Source organism: Cryptomeria japonica, chromosome 10, assembly GCF_030272615.1.
Source record: "Cryptomeria japonica chromosome 10, Sugi_1.0, whole genome shotgun sequence".
NCBI classification, from domain to species: Eukaryota; Viridiplantae; Streptophyta; class Pinopsida; order Cupressales; family Cupressaceae; genus Cryptomeria; species Cryptomeria japonica.
In genome coordinates, this window is record NC_081414.1 from 563202101 (window position 1) to 563221497 (window position 19397).

The 19397-nt window shown below is 36.2% G+C and overlaps 1 protein-coding gene across 4 annotated transcripts in view; it reads right to left on the bottom strand.

The window, feature by feature from the left end:
* LOC131060730 (NADPH-dependent diflavin oxidoreductase 1) overlaps positions 1-19397 on the bottom strand; it is a 263737-nt gene that overhangs the window by 27988 nt on the left and 216352 nt on the right. For all 4 annotated transcript variants that reach the window (XM_057994083.2, XM_057994081.2, XM_057994082.2 and 1 more), the window contains one exon: positions 13899-14018. In XM_057994083.2, coding sequence (XP_057850066.2) covers positions 13899-14018 — 120 coding nt within the window. The remainder of the gene's footprint in view (positions 1-13898; positions 14019-19397) is intronic.

Here is a 19397-nt window from a genome sequence, read left to right on the forward strand (position 1 = left end):
AAGGCAGAGTTTATGAAGCTTTGCATGAATGCAAAAGTAATGATATGACAATCCAAGAATTAGTGAAGGCTAATATGTCCTGCATGATCAAGCAAAAGTGCACTAATGTTTGAATGTAAGATAGTGAGATCATCAAGACATGAGGCTAGCATTGTGTCTTTGGTAAGATGACAAAAGGCATCATATGTGTAAGGTCCAAGAAAGGCAAAAGGTTTTGTTCACACAAAACAGCTGCCACTACACCAAAAGTTTGAACTGTTAGTGAGAGCACCACCGGAGATTTTAGGGTGTCAAGGAGGGGTGAGGGTCCCACACAACAACAATTATTTTAATAAAAAACACATTATGTGACTTTTGGAAGAAAGCATATCAAACTATTGAAACTAAATTGTAATGTCCCCATTTTCAAGTTCTCTAGCAATGTAGTTGTCGTTGACTTTCTAAGTTTGCATCAATTTGTTTGAAGGGATAATTTGATGTTACCAGTGATCTCAAATGGTTTAGGGGAGTCATTTGCCTCTTTCAGATGTTGTTTACGGCTTTTGGTTTGGACTCCAAGACTATTGGAGGGAGCGTCTATTTTTAGTAAGTCACCCAGTCAGTTCGTTTATAGTCTTCATTCCTCGAAATCACTTCTATGTAGTCAAATTTCAATTACGACGCATTTTAATCATTGTCGCTAATTGGGTGTATTATTGAGCTATATTTAATTAATTTCACTAAGGTTGCTAGTTTAATCAAAATAATTTATCGAGCACCTTAGTGTTATAGCTTGTTGGAGAGAGAACAAAAAAATTTAAATGTTAGACTGTAAATGTTATTCAATTCTCAATTCAAGATGCAAGTTATATTCAAGGTTATCTTTTCTTTCAAATATGTGTTATATCTTCAATATGATAAATCTGATTATAGTCTTGTATGTTGCAGATGAGAGGAGCATTTATCGATTTCAATGTCCTCCTCACAAATGTCGATTGATATATATATGTATGCAAGGAGAATCAAGCAATACCTTGACCGGTCATGTCTATTAGACATGACCGATCAAGATATTACTTGATCGCACCTTTTGAATTATCGTAGTATTTACCAATCAGTGTATATCAATTAACAAACCACCCGATACTTAATCAGTGTGTCTATCATATGCAAGACAACTGATACTAATCGGTATGTATTAGTTAAGCTCGATAACAATCAGCGTTCATAGAAGACTGCTTTCTGCTGATCTAGGATATCATGGCTGAGCCTAAACTAAAGCAACACCCTAAAGTGCTTTTCCTGTCAGTCACACTTCCAGCCCAATCTGAGTCTGTAAATCCGTGTAGGTCTAGATCAACTTTCTCATATTTGAGGCCAAGGTTTAGAGTACCTTGTAAGTATCTCATAATGTGTTTTACTGCAATCAGGTGGATCTCCTTAGGCTCACACATAAACTGACTTAAGGCATTAACTGCATAACATATATCTGGTCTCGTATTGACAAGATACGTCAGGGATCCAATCATTTGCCTATATAGAGTAGGATTTGAGGGTTGTGATTATGCTGCTGCTTCCTTAAGTTTATGAAGGTTTGTTTCCATTGGAGAGGTCATGGGTCTGCAGTTTAGCATTCCAAATCTCTTCAAAATGTCCAAGGTATATTTACCCTAGTTTAGTATAATGCCATCAGTATTCTGCCATACTTCCAAACCTAGGAATTAATGAAGGAGTCCCAAGTCCTTCATTGTAATGTCCCTCCTAGTTAGAGACCATTGTCCTTCAAAACAGATTGTTAGATATACAACAATTATACATATATAGTTAATCTGATTTGCAATAAAACTTAAATTACTTAATTAATGCTAATCTCAATTCTTATTTAATAAAAAGGATACAAGTGCAGTACTGGGACATGTCCTTAGGCGGTTGTGAAACTCGCCTTCTTGGAACCCATCTTGGTTCCAAGCCATCTAGGAGATCGAGGGTTAATTCGATTCCTGTCTTAGATGTAATTTCTTATGCCCAAGCCATCCAGGAAATCGAAGGTTAATTCGATTCTTGTCTTGGATGTAATTTCTTACATCCAAGCCATCCAGGAAATCGAAGGTTAATTCGATTCCTATCTTGGATGTAACTTCTTACACCCAAGCCATCCAAAAAATCGAAGGTTAATTCGATTCCTGTCTTGGGTGTAATTTCTTACACCCAAGCCATCCAAGGAAGACCATATGTCAATTCCTTGCCTTGGATGATGCATCTCATCATCCAAGTCCTCAGAAGGGACCGGCCAGATCCGTCTCTTCTTGGATGAACTTAGTCAACCAAACCATATATATGCATATAGATATTCAGTATATATACTACCTACCAGGGATTATCATAATCCCTCCATTAGACTAAGTGAGTTTCCTCCCTATAGCCTCCATCATGTAATCACATTTATATTACATTTTTCAATTTATTACTATTTTCCATTCCATAATCCACATTTACATATTCCTAATTTAACATGTATTCCCTAACATATATTCAGCAAAATATCCATTATCCAAAATTCATATTTATTTATTAACGTATATTCCTAACTATTCATTGAGATGTATTTATTAACATCTAAGAACCATTCATTAACATATGTAATAAAATATTCATTATTAATATTCGTTAATATATGTATTAAAATATTCATTATTAATATTCATTATTAATATTCATTAATATATATATCAAAATATTCATTATTAATATTCTTTAATATATATATTAAAATATTCATTATTAATATTCATTAATATATATATTAAAATATTCATTATTATTATTCATTAATATATATATTAAAATATTTATTAACTATATTCATTTACATCTACATTTGTGACATCCCTTACCTATCTGCCCCCGCAGTAGTGGCTCCCAATCTGCAGTTCCTTGTTGCTGTTTGCAGTTTTCCTTATACCTCCCCGTGTCCTCCATCACATAGCCCAATGACTTAGCAGTATATTACACAGTGACATATTCATAGTATATATAAACTTCCAACAATATTACTTTAGTATAAAAATACACTTTACATTACCAGCATTCATGATATTATTAAAACTGATAGAAATCTGATTAATATAAATGCTGATGTGTGTGCTGTGAATTCTATTAAAGCATGGAAGTATTTTCCTTATTGTTCGTGGTGGAGTAGAGTCAAACCTTTACGTATCTGCTGATTCGTCAGATGGCTGAAGATATTTTCCAGCGATTCTTTTTTGTTCCCCTTTTCTTCTTTATTTCTTTTTTTCCCCCGTGAGAAGTATTGAGCCCCATATTTAAAGTGGCCAGGGGGTTCGCTGCCTTTGGGGAGAGACATGACTTCATTGAAAGTCACGTCCTCCTCTAATCATTGTTTCCTTAATAAGATCGTGACTCTTAGGCTAGTTCCTTAGGCACTTTATTCTTTTATTAATTAATTAATATTTTATTCTTTAATTAATTAATTAATATTATATTGCTTAATAATAAATAGTATTATATTGCAGATAGAAATAAATGGGCAATTAATCAGTATTTAATAAGTGAATTAATTATTTTATTATATTTTAATTTAATTTTTATATATTTTTTTTATTCTTTTGTATTTTAATTTTATTATTAATAAATTATATTTCAAAGTGGGGACATTACATTCATATCAAATTCTTTAGCAAGGTCTTTCTTACATTGATCTATGAGGTGATATTTTCCTGTGATTAATAAATCATCAACATATAAAATTAATATTAGCATATCACCTTTGTTTTGCTTATAGTAGAGATTAGGATCTGCATCATTCTTGGAGAAGCCTAATTTTGAGAGATAGGTATTAATCCTTTCATACCAGGCCCTGGGATAGAGAGCTTTCTTGAGTCTACACACATGTGACTCTACATCATGAATTTCAAACTGAAGTGTATCTGGCTACAGGTGCAAATGTTTCCTCATAATCAATTCCTTCCTTTTGAGAGAACCCTCCGGCTACAAATCTAGCCTTGTGTTTCTCAATGCTGCCATCTGCAGCGTGTTTGATTTTGAAGAGCCATTTGGAGGTGACAACAAATTTCCCAGCCGGCCTAGGGACAATTTCACAAACATCATTTTTCATAATGGATTGGTATTCTTCAGACATGGCATTCTTCCATACTTGATGTTTAAGTGCATCTGATACATTAGTAGGTTCTGCTTTTGAGAGATCATTCAGGAGAGCGACGTAGTTGGTAAGTTTGTTAGGCCATTTGTTTTCTCTGAAAGTTCTTGAAGGGGCAACATACTTCTGAGCTTCTTCTACAGTTTTGGTGGCCCATAGTGGTCTTTTCTTGAAATTTTCTCTAGGTGGGTTTTGAGTTTCATTTTCATTTTCCTCAAGATTCTCCCTCCAAAGCTCTGGAGCAGGGTCTTCATCTATGCTAGGGGTAGGGATATAGACTTCAGGTTCTATTGAGCTTTGGGCTCTTTTGAAGCCTGTCTTCTTCAAAGATTACATCCCTACTTAGTTCAATATTCCTTTGACCAGGTATATAGATTCTGTAGGCCTTGGAGGTTTCACTATATCCTACAAGTATTCCCCTTTTTCCAGAAGGCTCTAATTTTAATCTTTTCTCCTTAGGTACATGAATATAGACAGGGCACCCAAATATCCTAAGGTGGCTGATATCTGGTTTTGATTTAGTAAAGACTTCCTCAGGGGTTTTATCTTCAAGATGGGAGTGAGGACATTTGTTTTGTATATATACAGTAGTGATAGTTCCTTCTCCCCAAAGATTGATATTTAGATTTTGATCAAGAATCATGGATTTGGCAGCTTCTACAATTGTCCTATTTTTCCTCTCAGCTACCCCATTTTGTTGAGGATTATAAGGTATTGTTAACTCCCTCTTAATCCCTGAAGTTTTACAAAAATCTTTAAATAATTCTGATGTGTATTCCCCCACATTATCAGTTCTTAGGGTTTTAATTTTATTTCCTGAGTAGTTCTCTGTTAGTGATTTGAACTCATTAAACCTATTGAGGATCTCTTCTGATTCTTTACACTTCAGAAAGTAGATCCATGTTTTCCTAGAGTAGTCATCAACAAATATCACATAATACAAAAATCCCCCTAAAGAAGGTACGGACATAGGTCCACATACATCAGAATGAACTAACTCTAAAATTTTACTTGTTTTCCTAGTTCTACTTTGAAAAGCACCCTTAGCATTTTTACCTAGGGCACATCCTTTGCATGCCCCTGAATGATATTGCTTTAACTTAGGTAGGCCTATGACAAGGTTTCCCATTGATGATAAAGCTCTAAAATTCAGGTGACCTAGTCTTCTATGCCAAACATCATTAGCATCTGTAGTTTCATGGATTAGGGTTAAGTTGGGCTTTGTGCATAGCTCATACAAGTAGCCTTGTCTTTGACCAATGGTTTTAGCTTTCTTGATGGATGAATTCTTTGGCCAAGCCAACACTCTATTGTCCATGAAGGTCACTCTGTATCCATTATCCTCTAGTGCTGATATAGAGACTAGGTTTCTCTTGATGCCTGGGACATATAGTACTCCTTTAAGTTGTAATGATACGCCTGACTTTAGTTTGATGGTGGAGGTTCCCACTCCTCTGACTGGATGTGTGGAGTCATCTCCGATAGTCACTTCCTCATCATTTTCCTCTATCATGGAGTCTAGCACTTCTCTGAATCCTGTAATGTGTCTAGATGAGCCACTGTCGATCACCCAGGAGTTAACCTTGTTTGATGCTTGGTTTGTAAGTGCTGAATACAGTACATACTTCTCAAAGTCATCTTCCCTTTTAGATTTTCCTGTTTTGGCAAATGTGGCTTGTTGTTTGGCTCTTTCTGGACATTTGGCAACATAGTGCCCAAATTTGTCACATCTGTAACATTGAATCTGTGAAAGGTCCTTCTTGAAGGTGTTCTTGCCATGACGACCTTTTCTCTTCTTAAATTGTTTCTGCTTGCTTTTCTTGTTTGAATTTGTATTTAGGACTTGAAGATCTTCATCTATATTCTTTTGCTTGATCCCTTTCTTATTTAACCTTGATTCTTCTTGGAGACAGTCTACCTTTAGCCTATCAAATTTTGGAAATTCATCCCTTGCAGTGATGCCTTGGACGAATGTTTCCCATATACTAGGCAACTCATCTAGAGCAATGAGTGTTAATTCTTTGCTTTGGATCTCATATCCAAGAGTTGCTAGTTCATCCCTTAGGGCTGATATTCGCATGAAGTAGGCATTGACTGATTCTCCTTTGATCATGGCTATGTGATTTATTTCTCTTTTTAAAGCCAAGGTTCTACTAGCATTGGATATCTCAAATGCATCTTCAAGTGCTTTGAACATGTTGCAGGCCGTTTCATGTTTCCTTATGATGGGCATAAGATTATTTCTCACCCCATCAACTATGATTTTGATGGCCTTTTCATTTCCCTCTCTCCAAGTTGTTTTGTCAGGTTCAGTCTCAGGTTCTGCAGTTTTAGTTTTTACAAATGATTCGACTTTATTTTCTTTTAGAATCATCTGAATTCTGAACTTCCATGCTGAGAAGTCATCACCTCCTTCGAGTCTATCTTCGAATCTGATAGCACTAGCCATTAGAAGAAATGTGATGTTGAATATATGCTTGTTTTGAATTTTCCACAAAATTGAACAGCCTCAGGTTCGATTTTAACTATAGCTCTGATACCATGTAAATGTTATTCAATTCTCAATTCAAGATGCAAGTTATATTCAAGGTTATCTTTTCTTTCAAATATGTGTTATATCTTTAATATAATAAATCTGATTATAGTCTTGTATGTTGCAAATGAGAGGAGCATTTGTCGATTTCAATGTCCTTTTCACAAATGCCGATTGATATATATATGTATCAGAGTTTCGTGACTCGCGGCGAGTCACACGAGTCAGCGAGCCGGGTGACCTCCGCCGAGTCACGGGGACCCTGACCCGGGCCCGGACGAGTCACAAGGTGTGACTCGCCTGACTCGCCGAGTCAGCGAGTCACCCCCTGACTCGTCGAGTCCGAGGGTCGTGACCCGACCGGCGCAGCTTGCAAAAAGTGGACGCAAAAACAAAAAAAATATAACACATTTTTATTATGTTTTGTGCCATTTGCCTTTGTTATAACCCTAAAAGGGATTGCCATTCAGTTTTATGAGTGAAAGAGAGGAAAACAGAGAGGAAGAGAGGAAAAAAGAGAGCCATAGTTTTGCAACCAGCTGAGAGGAAGAGGTGAAAAGCTTGCACAAATCACACTGGGGCAGCACTACAGTTGCATTGAGAGCATCAAGGAGCTCATTTCAAACACTTGTCAACAAATTTGAAAGAGGTAAGTGTTAATTTTTATTGATTATGTTGGTTTTTTTTCTATATTTATGGATTTTTTCATTTTATTTTTATTTTTATTTTTTTTCAGCTTTCCAAATCTATATTGCTGCTTGCATACTTCAATGATTCAATCACAATGACATAAATAGAACAATAGCATAGCAAACCCTAGACTTTTAAAAAAAAAAAATTGTATACATGTATTTATAATTTTTTCTAAAAAAAATCTAGGGTTTGCTGATTTTTCTGAATTGTTAATTTCTTTCTTTGAAATTTGAAAATTTTCAAGAAAAAACACAATGCACAAATTAGTCTTTGCTGATTTTTTTTAATTAGTTTAAAATTTAAAATTTAAAACTTTGTCAAACACAATGCTCAAATGGTGATTTGTAAAATTGTCTTATTGTAGCAGCCCTCACGTTTTGAAAACAATTTTTTTTCCTAATGGCTCATCCTAATCCTCCACCTAGGAAACATGGTCAAAAAGATGAGGCATGGAAATACACTGAAGAATTCCCTGGTAGACAAAGAAATCAAACCAAGTGTATGTTTTGTAAGGAAATTAACCATGGGGGGATAAATAGATTAAAATATCATATTGCTGGCATACGTGGTCATGATACTGAGCCTTGTGACAAGGCAACTCCCGAAGCAATCCGTTTTTGTTACGTCCTATTAGAAAACTTTGAAATGCATAAGCAAACAAAAAAAAGACAAAGAGAGGAGTTATGTCATATTGGTTCCCCTCCACCCACATCCGCATCCGGCTCCACATCCACAGCTGCATCCATAGGTTGTGTTGGAGAGGGTTCTTCTATGCCTCCCTTTCGTCCTAGTGCTTCTGCTAGTGCCGATACTTCTATTCCTACTCCTAGTCACACTTTTGGTCCTAGAGTGCGAAAATCCAAGATAGACAATGTTTTTGTACCACGCACTACTCCTGGCGCACAGCCCTCGCTTGAGAGCATGTCTTGGAACAAGGAGATCCATGATGCAGGAAGAAAAGCAATTTGCAAGTTTTGGTACTTCTGGAACATTCCATTTATTGCAGCCAGGTACTTTTTTATTTGATTGTTTTAAATTAAAATTTAAAATTTTATGGTTTGAATTTGAAAGTTGAAATTGAAATTGAACTTTTCTTATTTAATCTATTTCAATTTGTGACAGGTCTCCTTATTGGCAAGGCATGATTGATGCAGTAACCATTTGTGGGCCGGGGTTTAAAGCCCCTAGTGATACTGAGTTGAGTGGCCCTCTCTTGTTGGAAATGGTGGAAGATATGAAAGTTGACCTAGAGGACCATCGCCAATCTTGGAGCCAGAAGGGTTGCACCATCATGACAGATGGTTGGACTGATAGGAGGAATAGAACACTCCTAAATTTTCTTGTTTCCAACGGAGGTGATTGATCATTTTACTTCTCTATATGCATTGTGATTGAAATTGAATAATTTACATTCTAATTTATTGATAATTAATTTGTTTTATTTTCAGGATCCACCATGTTTTTGAAGTCCATCGATGCTTCCTCACATGTCAAAAATGCGGCATACTTATGTGAGGCTATTGAGGAAGTTATAGATGAGGTGGGGGAAGAAAATGTGGTGCAAGTGGTGACGGATAATGCAACAAGTTATGTTGCTGCAGGTAAACTTTAAAAGTTTTCTTTTAAGTTTTAAGTTTTAACTTTTAAACTTTTAAGTTTTTAACGTTTAAATATTAATGGTAAAATTTCACATCTAATTCTTTAACTAATTTAAAATTGTTGCAGGAAAACTTTTGATGGAGAGGCACCCAAAAATCTTTTGGTCTCCATGTGCGGCCCATTGCCTTGACCTCATGCTGGAGGATATAGGTAAGCTTGGATGGGTGAAAGAATGCGTTGAAAGGGCCAAGAATATATGCAAATTTATTTACAATCATGTATTGGTCCTTAGCATTATGAGGCAATACACGGGGGAAAGGGAGTTGGCTCGTCCTGGTATAATGAGATTTGCCTCAAATTTCCTCACATTGAAATCCTTGTTAAAATCAAAGGCATCTTTGAGGCGCATGTTTGTTGGTGAGGAGTGGACTTCCTCATCCTATGCTACGACCACTGCAGGGATGGATGTAGTAGATTGCATTTTTGATGAGCCAGGTTTTTGGATCCCTTGTGCAGAGATCGTGCAGGTAATTTTATAAATTTATAATATTATATGCATATTTTTGCTTTGTTTGCATTGTGCAACTTTGCAATTTTTCTTATTTTCATGCACACTTGTGAGCTAACTATTTTTGTTTAACATTATTTGCAGGTCACTGAGCCCCTAGTAGTTCTCCTACGAGTTGTTGATGGGGAGAAGCCCGCTATGGGCTACATATATGAGGGCATGGATAGGGGCAAGGAGGCCATTAGATCCATATATGCTGGAGTTGAGGATAAGTATAGGCCCATTTGGGACACAATTGATAGAAGATGGCATAACCAACTTCATAGGCCCATCCATGCAGCAGCTTATTATCTCAATCCATCATTTCGTTTCCGTGCTGATTTCAAAGCGGATGAGGAGGTTCTTAGCGGGCTATATTCAGTAGTACAACGGATGGTCACTGATACCACAACTACACTTCTCGAGATGGATGCATTTAATAATGTATCAAGGGCAATCTTTGCCAGCCAATTGTGCAAAGAGGGTCGGACAAAATTGCAGCCAGGTAGAAAATTCTAAAGTTTATGACATGCATTCAGCATTTTAATTTTTCATTTTATAATCTACCTTTAAAGTTGGAAATGAGACTAATGTTTTTTTCTTTTCCTTATCTCAGATAGATGGTGGCAAATGTTTGGGCCTTCAACCCCAAACCTTCAAAAAATTGCCATCCGCATATTGAGCCAGCCGTGTAGCGCTTCTGGATGTGAGCGCAACTGGAGCATGTTCGAGCACATCCACTCGAAGAGGTGAAATAGATTGTCTGTGGAGAGGTTGAATGATCTAGTCTTTGTTCATTACAACCTCCGTCTCAGGACCAGACAGATTTTGGATGATGACTCCTCTCCGATCACTCTAGAGGAAGTCGACCCCGAGTCCGATTGGCTCACTGAGTCCACCGATCCAGTCTTCACTGATGAGGACCTTGAGTGGGTTGACCAGGCAGACAGAGAGGCTGAGGCTATGGCTATGGCAGAGGAGGAGGATAGAGCACGATTAGGCACAGCACCTATGGCTACTCAGACTGGCACATCACGGGCAGAGACTATGGCTACTCAGTCATCCAGGACCTACCTTAGATGCCTTTGTAGGAGGCAGATAGACGAGGCTGAGCCTAAGCCTGAGCCATAGACTTGTTTTTTTTTACACTTTACAGTTAGATATATGTTTGGGAACATTTGAAGTCATGGATTTTATATTATACATTGGACAACATTTATAACTCTATATATCTATGTTTTCTAATTCCTTCAGCTACAATTTACATTTCTACGCATGTGATGGATGTATGTTTATGTATGTGATCAAATTAGCTTCTATTTGATGATGTTATAGTGTCTTTAAGCTTAATTCAATAATGGGTGTATGAAACAAGTTTTAAATCGTTAAAAATCTCTAAATTTCAAGGGTTTTCTTATTTTGCCGAGTCTGAGCCGAGTCACGAGTCGAGTCAGCCTTGCCGAGTCAGAGCCGAGTCCGAGTCTGGGAACTTTGATATGTATGCAAGGAGGATCAAGCAATACCTTGACCGGTCATGTCTATTAGAGATGACCGATCAAGATATTACTTGATCGCACCTTTTGAATTATCGTAGTATTTACCAATCGGTGTATATCAATTAACAAACCACTCGATACTTAATCGGTGTGTCTATCATATGCAAGACAGCCGATACTAATCGGTATGTATTAGTTCAGCCCGATAACAATCGGTGTTCATTGTTAATATACTAACCGATATTAATCGGAGTGCATTGGTTAATCCTGATAACAATTGGTGTTCACAGTTAATATGTTTAACTGATATTAATCGGAGTGCATACGTTTTAATGTAAACCGATACCAATTGGTATTCCGTGCTATGAGATTTACAACCGATGATCATCGGTAGTTAAGCATTGATCGAACTTTGCAAGTATGGTTGAATATATACAAATTGAAGAATGATCATCAAATGAAGGAACAATAGCTTGAAGTCTTCATCATAGTTTATCGATAGGATAGATGATTGAATGAGAGACTTCATTTATCTCTCATTCAATCATTTATCTTACCGAGGCTATCATGCATTAACAGAGACATGTAAAAGTAACTTTAAGTGCTGAAAATGTTTGAAAAGTTAATTAAATCACTTTTTGGAATTAAAAGGCTTAATAGATTAATAAAGTAATTTTAAAAGAGAGTTTCTAGAAAGTTCCCTAAAAAGCTTATAAAAAAGGGGAAGGAGAGCTCATTTGGTAAATTAAGTTTATTATTTATGATATTTCTCTCTAAGAAAACCCTACGTGGTTTTGCAGATTTGAAATTCGTCCATCTCAGCCTTCTTGATGACAAAATCCCTCTTGAAGAAGGCTAGTTACTATAGTGAAAAATCTACTATGGCTGGTATATGTTGGAGATATCTTACAGGTATTTCATAGTGCATTCAAAGATTGAGGTTTTTTTATTTTGTGAGCTTTTTCTCTTGAAGAAATTACAGGCAAGTTTCAGATTATTGAAGTGTTTTCTTATATTCAGACGAAGAGGACGTCATTCTAGGTTTCCTTGTTTGGGGGCGTTGGAAATTGTTGAACACTGAGGAGTATCATATGTTTGTTTGGTTCTCTTCATAGATACATTGTTTTCGTTGTGATGACAAAGGGTTTGGTGTGTTGTCTTGGGCAATCCAAGAAGAAATTGCTGGACACCCTTACTGCAGTTAAGAGTGAAGAAAGAAGAACTTGGGGTTTAGAAGCTGTTTCTTTGTTGGCTGCTCTACTCCTCCATTTTGCATGAAGTTTCAGTCACTGCTGCTGTTGGAATCCATTCCTAGTTGTGGCATGGACTTCCATTATCTTGTTATTGTGTATCTTGGACTGCTGCAACTCAGACCTCATTACTGCACATTCATACATTGGAGATTGGACTTCATTGCTGCTATTCATACATTAGAGATTGGACTTCATTGCTGCTGTTTATTCATTGGAGATTGGGTATGTTGTAAAGCGCTAATTTTGTGTAATATCCTATCCCTCATCTGATGTTCATTTCTGAACTTTATTGCATCTTGTAATGGACTTCATATCAGTTGTATCAGTCCTATGCAAAACCATTTATATCAAAAAAGGGTCTGTCTTATATACATCTTATCTCTGTAATTTTTGTGCAAGGTTTATATTGGCTTTGAGGAAATTATTATTATCTGCTATTATACTTTCTCGTCAATGCATTAAATGAATGCCATCCATTATGAATGTTGAACGAAACCAATACAAAACTGGAAACACATAAACCTGCAAATAAACTAAAACTGTTTGATAAAATTACTCGGGGAGTAAGAGTGAAAATTTTGGTGCTAGAAAAGGGGCTGCATATTAAATAAATGCTGATAACCACAATTTTACCCATTACCGCACATATTTAGAAAACTGCTTCTGCCATAAGTTCAAGACTTTTGTGCTTCACATTGACCACTGTTCTGATGACTTCTTTCTTTCAGCCTACTATAAGTATTGAGGACCTTAAGTGCTCCTTGAAATAGAAAATTGTTTCTGCCATAAGTTATAGAATTTTCTGCTTCATATTAATCACTTTTCTGATGACTACTTTCTTTCAGCCCACTGCATGCATTGGGGGCATTAAGTGCCCCTTGAAATAGCAGATTCATACCCAAAAAGGGACAAATCAGCGGAAGGACATTCCTTTTTGTGTACTTACTACCAAAGCACCTGAAATCTTCAAGCTCATTACAAGAAAAGCAGCTATGTTCCACTTCAGTATCAAGGACCTTATGCTTATATGCATCCCAGGTCACACAGCCAGACACACTTGACCATTTTTTTCTCTCCTACTAAAAAGTTATCATTCATGGATGTTTGGAGAAGCTCTAGAGAGAGTGCTCACATCCTCCTAGAATGGTTCATCCTTGTCTTTCATTCTAGATATTTTCCTATTAGCAATCTCAGATCTTGCTTGGCCCCTTTCATGACAACAATTTATCATTTTTCTTAGTTTAAATTTTCCTATAGACATTGGAGTTCTTTCACGGCCTCTTCCTTGATCTTCTTAATAGACTCCATGTTTATTTGAGGGGTTGTTCCCTCACAGGGTTATTTTTAATTGTGCTATGACTCCCTCCTCGCTTTCTTCACCTTTCCGAACCTGGGATGTTTTTAGTTTAGTGCTTCTCTTTAAAAATTGATTGTTCTTTCTAAGCCCCATTAACCTACAGTGGTTAGTCACAGACATTAATATAATTTCTTTCTTTCTTTCTTCTTCCCATATTTAGAGAATTTCTTCATAAAACCTCATCATGTTTTAGCATGTAGTATATTTTCAGTTGTCATGTCTTTTTTATAATCACAATCATTCTAATCAACAACTATGTAATACCTCAATAACAGTGCGCCTTTCCTTTTGATTATACTGATAAAGGTCATCTCTTCCTTCTGTTGATGCGAAATATTGAAGCCTCTCTTTCTCATGTTCAGCAGTTGCAAAGTGGCTCATAACCTACAACATATGCACATACACGATTTGTAAGGAAATCTATTTCCCAATCATATCTTAATTGAATATGTAAGCTTTAAATACCAAACATTCCAACTTATTTTTCTGAAGAGCTTCAGAATCACTTAAAAATAAAAATAAACATTAAGAACTCAAACAGAAATTTATTAAATAAATTATTTTGAACACTTGTGATAAAAAACCATTGGAGTTAGGTCAGATGCATTGTGCTACCACACTTGAGATCCAAATGCTTCATAAAAGAACAAGAAATGAAAGCATGTTACTATATACAGTTAAAGACAATGAAAAAAATAGAAAGCTCATTCTACAAGACAATTTAGGAGCAAACTTAGGATACATAGAAATCAAGTTTTCAAGTAAAGTTTAGGAGCAGACGTGGGATACAGCCAAAATGAAGTAAAATGTTTTATAAAAACAACAAACAGAAAACCTACCCATGCAACCAATTTGTCTTTGAAATTCACCAAAAAATCTCTTTCATGTTTTTTTATGTTAAATGGGCTCTTTTTGACAGGCAGGCATTCTTTGCTGCATCTGGTGAGTTTTTAATGTGGGCTCGCTGAGTTTCTGGCAAAAACTCGCCAAAAAATTGACGAGTTTTATACAGAAATTGGTAAGTTTTATGGCGTGTAAACATTGCAAAAACTCATCTTTTGTTTTGACTCGGCAAGTAGTCCAACTATGCTTCATACTCTATTTGAGATTGGTCAGTGATCCCGTGAGTTTATTAATTTTATGTCCCTTGATATATCTCTCTCCCACCTGGTCACATTGAAAAATCTGAATCTGTTAACTATGTTAGCATTTTAATTCAGCTCTTTTGAGACAGCTCAAACATAAATAGTATGTGAGGTAAAACTTCTCTTCAAATATAAGGAGAAGCTCCTTAGGATATAAACCAATGTGATGTCCCCGTTTTCCATAATCTATGTTGTGGTCCAAAATGCCCATTTCCTATTACTAGCATTCTGCTTGATCTAAATTTGCATACCATTTCTTTCCTTGTATCCCCCATACATCTATTAAAGATCCCTAAAACTCCCAAGTATGGAGGCATGGCCAATTTTTGAAGTGTGAGCCATCACAGTTGTGGAGTTTCCCTTCCTAGCATGACTTTCCTCCAAAGTCTACTTTCTTCTATACTTTCATCGAGGTTTCAAACTTCCCCATTTAAGCATATGTCATGATCATACCCCACCTTCACTCCCCTCAACTCCTAGGCTATTCAACTTGTCTATCTTGTCATATGTCTTTGCCAAACCCCACTCCTTCACAAGACTATGTTGAAGAGTTGGACTCCCTCTTACCAACATGCCTCCCTTTTGAACCTTGATCCTTGACTTGTGGTATACTGTATGGGTTATAAGGCATCCCTAACACTCCAACTCCAACCACTACTACCATTTCTCATTGTTCATCCCACCTACTCCTTGACGTGTTAGTGCACTATGATGCTTATTCTCAACACGTGTCTCTAACTATGGTACCATAGTGCCAACAACATTATTTACCTAGAGGACATGGCTCCACATGTATTTTCCACCATGGGAGCTGAACATACTACCATGGTTGTTATTAATGTGATAATTAAGGATTTTGGCCTTAGATCTTCATGCCATCAATGCTAGAAGTTGTTGTAGCTTACAAGTATCTTCTTCCATATGTCCCTAGCACCTTTTGGTGCACATGAACACAAATGTTGGGCACATTTCAAAGGAAAACAATGCCCATAGATATGGTCACTCTTTGTTGCGCACTAATGAAAAGATATTGGCATTTATTGTGGATTTCAACAATCTTTCTATGCATATTTAGGATTCAGAGTGCACACAAAAATATTATGATGAAATATATTCAAAAACCCTGATTGAAAAGAATCTTGAGCACTTGTGTTCAACCACTCGAATTCAAACATTGAAACCCACAAATCTATTGGAGGTCGAAAGATGAAAACCCTCTTGGTTGAAGGAGCATTCTCATACAAAGTCCATATTTGGGCTACCATGGTGATGGATCTTAGCAACGAGTTTGCACGACATTGTAATTGTTGTGGGTTCCGATATTGAATTTACAGCTTGCAATTGTAGCTGTGTAATTGTTATTTCCATCATTGGTGTTGATTGTGTATTTCCAGTTGTTTTGACTGCCATAATAACATTTATAACTTATTACAATCTTGTCAATGCAAAAATACTCTATAACATATTCTATATCTTTTTAACTTGGATAATTCATGATAATGCATAAATCATGTTTTATAATCTAAGTTTGAGTTAGATTTGACTAAATTATATAAATCCAAAATGTTTCTACTAGCTTATCAATATTGATGTGTAAATATTGATAAATTTAGGGTTTTTCAAGATTGGGTAGACATTTAAATATAAAATTAGTCTTTAATCATGAACCCTACCTACAAACTTTGGGTTTGTACATTAGAGTAGTATTGAAGCTGGTATTAATACCAGCTTGTGAATCATGGGATTTCTAAAGTTGCTAATAATTGGTGGAATAAGCACTTCAAGAGCCAATAGTACTCAAAACCTCATTGGAATCTCCACTCCCAAATCCCCATTAGTTAATGGAATCTATCAATTAAAAAACTTGATTACAAATGAGGGAGTGACGGGGATTTGGGATATAACTCTTGATCGTGCCTACTTAGACATTTTTCTTGCACAACTTGCCAAAAATCTCTTTAGATGAAGCAACGTCTAAATGTGACATGGCTAGTGGAAGTGGCCTTATAACTCATTTAAAGTTGAACTTGTTTTTTGGTCTATGGTATGTATTAAATTCTAATTTTGATTTATATATGATGGAAATTAGTAATATGCTCAACAAATTTAGTAATATGTGTTTTTGAAGAGTATTTTTAAACATTTATGTATATAAAGTGTTCGCTAAAATTGTCAAGTTATTGCTGAGTTTTCTAAATTTCTGAGTCTGCTGAGTTATTGTCGAGTTCGATTTTTTCAACTATGGTATGTATTAGTTCTAATTTTGATTTATATATGATAGAAATTAATAATATGCTCAACAAATTTAGTAATATGGGTGTTTTTGAAGAATATTTTTGAACATTTATGTATATAAAATGTTTAATAGAATTGTTGAGTTTTGTTGATTTCTGATTTTAAAAAAAATTCAAGCTACTGAGTTACTGCGGCGTCAATGTTTTTCAATATTGATTAATATGCAAAAGCATAATGGTTTCATTGTGAAAAGAAAAGAACAATTGCTTTGTAGGTTAAAGAGATCTTTGTATGATTTGAAACAATCACCCTAGGTGTGGTACCAAAAGTTTGATGCTTTTGCATTGAAGCTGGGTTATATAAGGAGTGAGGAGGATCAATGTGTTTATATTAAGGTTATTGATGATTAGATACTAATTATTGTTGTTTATGTTGATGACATGTTGCTTATTAGTAACAACAACGTAATGATTAGAGAACTCGAGGCACAAGTTTTTGGCACATTTGATATGAAGGACTTGGGGGCTACAAAATATATTCTTGGGATGGAGATCAGCAGAGATTGGGTTCACATAAAGCTTTGATCAAGCCAGAGTAAGCATGTTGATACCATTTTGTAGAGGTTTAATATGCATGACTCTAAGCCAGTTAGTATTCCAATTTCGATAGGTACTAAGTTGAGTTTAGACATGTGTGCAAATTTTGATGATGATTTTGAGGATATGTCTAAGGTTCATTATGCTAGTGCCGTTGGGAGTTTAATGTATGCAATGGTTTGCATTAGACCAGATATAGCCCAAGTAGTGGGAATTTGGAGCAGGTTTATGTCTAATCCTAGTAAAGAGCATTGGACCTTTTTTAAAAGGATGTTTAGATATTTACGAGGTAATTCTAATTACTGTTTGGTTTATCATGGTACTAATGATGTAGTTAAATCATTGGACATACAAGGATTTGTTGATGTAGATTAGGTAGGTGACTTGGATAGTTGAAGATTCACTAGTGGTTATGTATTTCGTTTGTTTGGAGGAGCAGTGAGTTGGATGAGTAAGAGGCTACCCATGGTTGCTTTGTCCACCACTAAAGCAGAGTATATAGCTGCTACACATTCCTCTAAGGAGGTGGTATGGTTACAAAGACTTGGTATTGGCATTGGTTTTGATTGATGGACTATGAGGATTGGATGTGACAATTAGAGTGCTATATGTTCAGCCATGAATCCCATGTATGATGCTCATACTAAGAATGTTGATGTTCAATATCACTTTGTGTGAGAAATGGTTGATTATGGCAAGGTATAAATAAAGAAAGTTGATACTTTGGATAATGCTGCAGATTTTCTTACCAACTAGTGACCATGCAGAAGTTCTCTTGGATGTAATTGCAATGTATAATGTCAAGTGGGAGAATGTTAGGATAATTTGGCAATAACTTTACAATCCTATGCCATTCATATGTCTCCATGTTCCTTGCAAAGTGTTCCCTAGGACATGAGAGAAAAATATTAAATATTTGTACTTTATGGCTAATTATAATTGCATTTTCAAGAGTTGGACATGTAAAAATGATAAGGATGAATTAAACTGGACAAATTGCTCTCCTTTGGACACCCACGTTGGGATATGAAAAGTCATGCATTGGGTGCCCAAGATTGGGAGGAGAAAAGGTGTCTATTGGTGTTGGAAATAAGCCACACCCGAACCGACGATGGACTGGTCCAAGAGGGGCCAGTAGCTCAGTGGTAGAGCACTCCAGCAACGTATGGAAGGTCCTAGGTTCGAGTCCTAGCTGGTCCATGTCTCAACATGGTATCAGAGGAGGCATGACCTTCATGAAGCATTGCATGCCTTCAAATGAGGGGTGGCGGACTTTAACCAAAAGTCGTCCCCTTTGAAACAAATCCGATAAGTCAAACTTGATAACGTATGTTTAATCATTAAACCTGATAATGCATATGTGACTTAATAAAGATATTAAAGGATTAATATAAGTTGATAGGTTCATCAAAGGTGTAAGGCCAATAGGCCATTCACACATTTGATCTTGCTGAGTCGGCCTGTAGGATTTCTACCGACGCTATATCATCAACACTCCCTCTTAGCTAGGGAGGAATCCTTCTTAATCTCTACAAGTCACATCACCTCATCGTGATGTTTGACCACAATGGCTACTCTCAGAGGGTGAATACACACAAATGCTAAGTCATGGAATCTCTCACATGACATCCACCATACCTGCTCACAGAGGGTGGAACAAGGGCTGGAACCTCAAACTTCTCTCACAGAGAAGAATGCACAAAAAGGGCTGATACTTCAAACTTCTCTCACAGAGAAGAATGCACAACAAGGGTTGATACCTCAAACTTCTCTCACAGAGAAGAATG